At 52.6% G+C, this 7,708-nt stretch overlaps 1 protein-coding gene across 1 annotated transcript; it reads left to right on the top strand.

Annotated features, from left to right (window-relative positions):
- The first annotated feature begins 1,480 nt into the window (after window positions 1-1,480).
- Window positions 1,481-2,774, top strand: LOC147709400 (lamina-associated polypeptide 2, isoforms alpha/zeta-like). The gene has a single exon (XM_086925475.1). It carries the CDS (start codon window positions 1,481-1,483, stop codon window positions 2,624-2,626), a length of 1,146 nt encoding a protein of 381 aa, XP_086781601.1. The 3' UTR covers window positions 2,627-2,774.
- Window positions 2,775-7,708: the final 4,934 nt, after the last annotated feature.

The following is a 7,708-nucleotide window of genomic DNA, read 5'->3' as shown; positions in this document are numbered from 1 at the left end:
GCAAGTAATGATTCTAAACTGGTTGCTTCCCAAGTGATGCAGAAGCAGCATGCCAAGAAGGTGAAGGTGCATGATGGTAAATGTTTCAAGAATGTGGACCATGAGATAAATGACTAGGTCCTTTTAAAAAATACTAAAAAAGTATCCAAAGGTTTGATGAGGTTTTCCTCTCCAGTTCACGTGACGAATGTGAGCAGAGCAGAGGGGCAGCACTTCTCACGAACAAAGGCTGGTGGAACAAGAGGAAGCTTGTGCGCCTCACTGATTCTCAGGCGAGTGCGTTGAAGAAGTTGTTGAGGTTGAATGTTGTGATTGGCCCAGTCTATTTCAGGATTCTTCTTCAGATACTTCAAAGTGCATGAGAGAGGGTTGTTCTGGAGCCATTACCTCCTCGTCAGCCCTCCCCGTCCCAGTCCTAACTACATGAGCATAGCTCCTCCCACCAGAAACTCCCAAGCAACTTGAAACCCATCCCTTCCCTCCAGGCCACACCCATACCCTGAGGCATATAACCCTGTGACCTGCCAATCAACAACCTGTTTGTTTTTTCTGCGGAATCACTTCCGAGCAGTCTTCGTCGAGGGGGGCACTGGAATTGGCCTCCTATCTGGTAAGTGTGGAACGGGATGCTAAGCGCCCGTTTTTAACCCCTATTGTGCCTGTTTTTCTTTTACCTTGTAGGCATTTGCTTTGAGTCCCTGCTGTAGCGGGACCGTGGGGTTGGGGGTCCGGACTGCCTGCTGTGGGGTGGTGACTCCCTGCTGCAGCCTCCCCTCTTCCGGGTTCGTTCCCTGCTCTAGCCGGTACACCCGGGGAGGGAGGGGGGGGTGTGTGGCTGGCTTTTTCAGCGCGCCGAGGGCGTGCCGGATTGGCTTCTCTGTCTGTAACTCTCGGGGCTCGTTTCTTCGAGCCCGTGTTTTTCCCCTTTTTCTTTATGCTTCCTGCAATCCTTGGTGGAGTCTGGGGTTGCGGGGAGGGGGGGGGGGGGGGGACTGCCTTTGTTTGGTCCGTGGGGGCCCGATATTTAGGTTCAGTCCGACTTTGATGATTGTTTCCTGGGTTAGTGTTCTCTTCCCCGCGTTTCTGTTGTTGGAGCTCCCTCTACTGGCGGTCCAATTTTGCTTTATTGCCGTTTTTTACTGGAGGGATTTGCATGGGGCTTGATTTCGTGTCTTGGCCTCTTGCTGCTCTGCTGTGGAGTTCTGCTGGGGAGTTGGGGAGTTCTTACCTCTGGGTTCACTGGTTCCTGGGACGGGGTCTTCTGGGTTTCTTTGTATCCTTACAGTTGGGCCCTGTTCAGTCTTTTCCTTTTGTAGTTTGGTAGTCTTCTCTGATAGGGCGGTTTGAAGGCCGGCCTTCGGTCCTGTGTAGGGATTGGCTCCAGGTCTAGGTGGCTTTCCCTGGTTGGCCCTTGGGGATTTTTGCTTTGATTGGTCTGGGTATATCTTGGGGTCTGGATTTCTGTTCTCCTGTTTACAACATGGAGGGTAGAGGTGCAGACGTGCGTGAACTCGGCTGTGAGGATGGGGAGGTGGTCGCTGGTTCTTCCACTGCTCCTTCCATGGCGAATATTCAAAAAATGATTGAGGCTGCTGTGGCGGCGGCCTTTGTGGCTCATGATCCCAAGGGGCCTAAGAGACAGAAATTGGATGCCTCGGCTGAGGTAGATCCGGACGTTGACTCTGATGAGGAAGTGAAGGGTCGTTTTGTCCAAGGGGCTGACCTTCGCTGTGTTATGCAGCATGTTCGAGACAATCTGGGATTCCCTGATCCTGTGGAGGGTGGAGAGTCTGAAGACTTCTTCGCCAATTACCTGAAGAAAGATCCGGAAAGCCTCCCCATTCATACGTCTGTGAGGAAGGTGCTGGAGGGGGAGTGGAAGGATGTTGACAGGCATGCCTTTCCCCGGTTTCTGGCTAAGAGGTATCCCTTGCAGGGCTTCGCGGAGGAGTTTCCGGCTGTGGTGAAAGTGGATTCTCTGCTGGCTGGTATGGCGTCTCAGAGCCTGGTGGTGTCTGAAGATGCGGTGCCTTCTGATCCTGGGGACAAGCGTGTCGAGGGGGCCTTGAAGCGGTCCTTTGCAGCCTCCAATCTGGCTGTTCGGTCTGCTGCTTACACCAGCTATCTTGTTCAGTCGCTTCTTAAGGACTGTCAGGGTATTTCTGCGCAGCTCATGCAGGAAGAGGATCCCTCTGAGTCTTTGTCCATGTTGGAACAGCAGTTGCGTTTCATGGCTGACTTGTCCTTCGACTCCCTTAGTGCTGCGGCGGCGGCTGCTGGGGCCTCGGTTGCTGCTAGGAGGCAGTTGTGGCTTAAGTCTTGGAAGGCGGAAGCTGCTCAGAAGGCGGCCGTGATGAAGATTCCCTTCACGGGCTCTAAGCTGTTTGGGGAGCCGTTGGAAGCTTTGATTAAAAAGACAGCTGAGGACAAAAAATTGTTGGCTCCGGTCCGCTCTTCTCAGAAAGGGAAGTTTGCGGGTTATAAGCGGGCTTTTGGGCAGGCGTTTCAATCTAAGATGGCTGCTCAGCCCTTTCGTGGTAGGGGACGTGGCCGGGGTGTCCCTTCCTTCCACAAGTCCCGGGGTCAACAAGGTGCTTCCTCTTCTGCAGGTCCCTCCAAGTCGTGACTATGTGATGGATTCCTTGGAGGTGCCGGTTGGGGGTCGCCTCACCTCTTTTTTACCTGTCTGGGAGGAGTTCGTTCGGGATCTGTGGGTTCTACAGGTGGTACGGCTGGGCTACAGAATAGAATTTGGGACTCCTCCGGTGGATGTGTTCAAAGCTACCCCTGTTCCCAGGTCTCTGGCAAGATGTCGTGCTCTATTGGACGGAGTTCCGGACTTGGTGTCAAAGGGTGCTGTGGTGAGGGTGCCTGTGAGACAACAGGGTCGAGGGTTTTCTCAATCCTGTTTTTGATCCAAAAGCCAAATGGGGACTTCCGTCCGGTCCTGGATCTGAAGGCGGTGAACTTGTGTATCCCTCATCGGTCCTTCAAAATGGTGACTCTGCAGTTGATTCTTCCCTTCCTGTCGGTGGGAGATTTCCTGGCTTCTCTCGATCTACGGGACGCCTATTTTCATGTGCCAGTGCACGCAGATTCCCAGAGGTTCCTGCGTTTCTGTGTAGGGGTGGATCACTACCAGTTCCAGGTATTGCCCTTTGGCCTGTCTGCCTCTCCGAGGGTGTTTACTAAAGTGTTGGCGCCCTTGGTGGGTTTGTTGCATGCTAAGGGTATACAGGTTTTCCCTTACTTGGACGATTGGCTGATTTCTTCCTCTTCTTTCCTTCAGGCTCAGTCACATTCCCGGGAGGTTTGCAGTCTCCTTCAACGGTTCGGGTGGATTCTGAACTTGGAAAAATCCCATCTTCACCCCACTCAGGAACTGTTGTTCATTGGGGGGGTGTTCAACACCAGGTTGGGGAAGGTCTTCCTGTCGGAACCCCGCAGACTGACTCTTGTGCACGAACTGAAGAAGGTGTTGGGGGCTCGGTCTTCCACGGCTCGCCAGTGGTTGCGTGTTCAGGGGCTGATGTCAGCAACTGTGATGATTGTTCCTTGGGCCCGCTTACACTTATACCCCCTTGTGAATCATCTTCTGGAGCATTGGGATCCGGCCTCTCTGAATTACGAGCTGTTGGTTCCGGGGAGTGTGTCCATCGCCCAGGAGTTGTCCTGGTGGCTGGTGGATCGGAACCTCTTACAGGGCTCGCCCTTTGTGTCCCAAGTGAGGTTGGTCCTGACGACCGACGCCAGCGAACTGGGTTGGGGTGCGGTCTTGGGTCAGGAGTCTGTGCAGGGTCTTTGGTCTGTGCCGGAGGCGGAGAGGTCCTCAAATTGGCGGGAATTGAAGGCGGTTCAGTTGGCGTTGTCTCATTTTCTGCCTTGGGTCCTCCAGAGGGATGTGATGGTGCGGTCGGACAACACGGTGGTGGTGTGTTATATCAACCGCCAGGGGAGCGCGAGGGTGGCTTCCCTCAATTTGTTGGCTCAGAGGATAGGCCTGTGGGCGGAGTCTCACTTGTTGTCTCTGAGGGCTTTACATCTGCCTGGGATTTTGAACTCGGAGGCGGATCGCCTGAGCAGGGTGTTTCCCTCCCTGTCGGACATGTGCCTGTCTCAGGAAGTCTTTCGTTGCCTGATGGCCCGGTTCGGGGTCCCGGTGGTGGACCTGTTTGCGGCCCCGGGGAACGCCTTGAGGGAGACGTTTTGTTCTCTGGTTCGCTCTGCCGAGGTTTGGAGGGTGGATGCCCTGTCCTTCCGGTGGGAGGGGGGCCTGATGTATGCCTTTCCCCCTATTGCCCTGCTGCCGCGTGTTCTGTTGAAGGTCAAATTGGATCGGGCTTCGGTGATCCTGGTGGCTCCGGATTGGTCCAGGCGGCCTTGGTTCCCTCTGTTGTTGAAGTTGGCAGTGGGGCCTTGCTGGAGGTTGCCGGTGGTCCCTTGTCCCTTGTCATTTCCCCCTCTGTCTCTGGAGTGTCTGGTCCGCCTGAGACTGGCGGGTTGGCTGTTGAGAGGATGAACCTTGTGGCGTTGGGGTGTTCTCCTTCTGTGGCGGAATTTATTCAGAGGGCCAGGCGCCCTTCGACTCTCAAATCCTATGCCCGGCATTGGGTTTCTTTTCAGTCTTGGTGTACGGCGCGTGGGTGGTCTGCTTTGGAGGTGGATCCGGTACTGGTCTTGGACTTTTTGAAGGATGGCTTTGACTTGGGTCTGGCTGTGTCATCCCTGAGGGCTCAGTGGGCTGCTGTTCGGGCCTTTCGGGGTTCGGTCTGTGACCCGGTGGTTCCCCTGGTGTCCCGTTTGTTGCGGAGTTGCTTCCTTCAGAAGCCTGTCATTCGGTCCTTTGCTCCTAGTTGGGATCTGCCTCTGGTTTTGGGGGCTTTGCAGGAGGCTCCCTTTGAGCCTCTACTGGAGGTGTCTTTGAGGTTTCTGGCGATCAAGGTGCTGTTCCTGGTGGCTATTACATCGGCTAGGCGGATTGGGGAGTTGGGCTCCTTGCTTCGTTCAGCCCCTATTTTACGTTTCTTTCCTGATCGGGTGGTACTGCGGCCTGATCCTTCCTTTGTTCCCAAGGTCCCTTCCTCTTTTCACTGCTCTGCGGATCTGGTTTTGCCTGTTTTATGTCCTGATCCTCTTTCAGAGGTTGAGGTGCGGCTGCACTGTTTGGATGTTCGGAGGGCTCTTGAGATCTATTTGTTGCGTACTGGGCCGTTTCGTAAGGTGGAATCCCTTTTTGTGACCTTTGGCCTGGCTGGTCAGGGTCTTAAGCCTTCTGGGGCTACCCTCAGTCGTTGGCTACGATGGGCTGTGGGTGCTGCGTATGAGGCCTGTGGTGTGTTGGCTCCAGGGTCTGTTCAGGGAAGGTCGACTCGGGGGGTGGCGGCTTCCTGGGCTTGTTTTCAGGGGGCTTCCATGGCTGAAATCTGCAGGGCTGCTACCTGGAGTTCTCCGCACACCTTTATGTCCCATTATCGTTTGGTGGTTGGGGGGACTGATTCTGCTGGGTTTGGGGACGCTGTGTTGCGTTCTACTCCGGTGGTGTGACTTTCTGTGCTTTAATAAAGTCTGTTTTTTGCTACTGAGTGAAGCCGATTATTGCTTTGGTATCTGCTCATGTAGTTAGGACTGGGACGGGGAGGGCTGACGAGGAGGTAATGACCGGTTACTCACCGGTAATATTCATTACTCCGAGTCGTAGCCCTCCCCGTCCCAGTCCAGGTTCCCATCCCTCCCTCCCTGTTTCGGCTTCTTGTGCTTGTTGGGTACAGGTTGTTGATTGGCAGGTCACAGGGTTATATGCCTCAGGGTATGGGTGTGGCCTGGAGGGAAGGGATGGGTTTCAAGTTGCTTGGGAGTTTCTGGTGGGAGGAGCTATGCTCATGTAGTTAGGACTGGGACGGGGAGGGCTACGACTCGGAGTAATGAATATTACCGGTGAGTAACCGGTCATTACAGGTTCACAGTACATTACTCCAGTGCTCCCTGATTACACCCTTCCTGCCATGAAGGCATGTGTTCAAGAGATCAATGGGTCTCAGTCAAGGGTTAGTGTAGGTTGTCGTCAAAGGAAGATGCCTTGCGGGTTTGATAACTATGTTTTGGGTTAGATTGTTAATTTTCAGATTTGTGTGAAGGTTACGCTTGCAGTTTTTTTGTTGTTGTTTGTTCATATTTAAAGTTTATGAAAGGAGGGAGAAGTTGTAGTATAACAGCATTCCCGCGTGCTTCAGTAGTGCAACGATGCTCTGTGTTATGCATATGCAGTGTGTGTTCTTTTGAGTAGTGTTCCACAATCTTGAGCTGGAACGATGGGTGCAGACTCGGGAAAGGCTAGTCAGTTGCTGGAGCCTTCTCATACTTCGGGAGCTCTGTGTTGGAGATGTCAGCATTGGAATAAAACTAACAATAAAACCTTACCTTCGTGGAAGCAGTATTCCTTATTACATGCAGTGCAGTATTCCATTTAGCAAACACAACTGAGACTTTTCAACCACTCACCCCCAGTCACAAATCTGGGTTTAATCCATTGTTCTTTCGCTCACTATGCCACCCCAGTTTGTACCCAACCATATGCAAATCAGTCTTGGCCCTGTGCCTCATGGGAACAGTCCAGCCTGAACTGCGAGGTCAGGTCCTCCCTGGAGCGGGAACAAGCATCCTGGGAACGGTGGCACAGCGAGCAAGGGACCCACGTCTGGGCATACCCTTGACCACTTTGGGTGAACATAGCAAACACAAGATGATGAACGGAGTGCTGAAACTTTTCAAACCACTCACCCCCAGACATAGATCGGGGTTTAAGGTATCCTTTTTTGCTCACTATGCCTCTCCAGTTTGGTCCCAGCCATATAAAAAATGGTCTTGACCCTGTTCCTCATGGGAACAGTGCAGCCCGAACTGCCAGGCCAAATCCACCCTGGACTGGAAACAAGCATCCTGGGACCGGGTTCAGGGTTTCACTGTCCATCATCTTTTTGTGTTTGCTATAATCGCCCTGAGTGGCCAAGGGTATGCCCAGACGTGGGTCCCTTGCTCGCTGTGCCACTGGATTCAAGCTAGCCTGGCTGATGAAGGGTGAAACCCCAAAAACCGGTCCCAGGATGCTTGTTTCCCATCCAGGGAGGACCTGGCTTAGCAGTTTGGGCTGGACCGTTCCCATGAGGAACAGGTTCAAGACTGAATTTCATATGGCAGTGTCAAAACTGGGATGGCATAGTGAGCAAAAGAACGATGATGGATTAAACCCAGATCTGTCACTGGGGTGAGTGGTTGAAATGTTTAAGCACTCCATCAATCATCTCGTGTTTGGAGTATTCCATTTAAGCATAACCAGCAGGGGCAGCTCGCACAAGGAGCTGAGCATGTAGTAGATGGATTCAGGGATTATATCAGGTGTTGAAGTAGCAGTAGAGCAAAGGTCCTGGACCTATATTATGAGGAGTCCAAATGTGGCTCTGTCCTAAGAGCAGTCCTCTGTTTTGAAGAACTTATTCACTTTGGAGGATCCATAGGTAGGTCAAAACTCTCCGACATGTGTAGCATGAAAAGATGATATTCCTGCAGAAATTAGGAAATGTTTATATCGGAGTTGGTGCCTCTATTTTTAGGTCAGGTCCAGACTACAGTTTCCCAAGACATCATTCATAATAAACATACAAAGACGGGTTTATCAGTAAGCTTTATTCATTTGTCAGGCAAATTATCATCC

Source organism: Lissotriton vulgaris, chromosome 6 (genome assembly GCF_964263255.1).
Source record: "Lissotriton vulgaris chromosome 6, aLisVul1.2, whole genome shotgun sequence".
Lineage (NCBI taxonomy): Eukaryota > Metazoa > Chordata > Amphibia > Caudata > Salamandridae > Lissotriton > Lissotriton vulgaris.
This window is presented reverse-complemented; position numbering and strand designations above follow the sequence as displayed.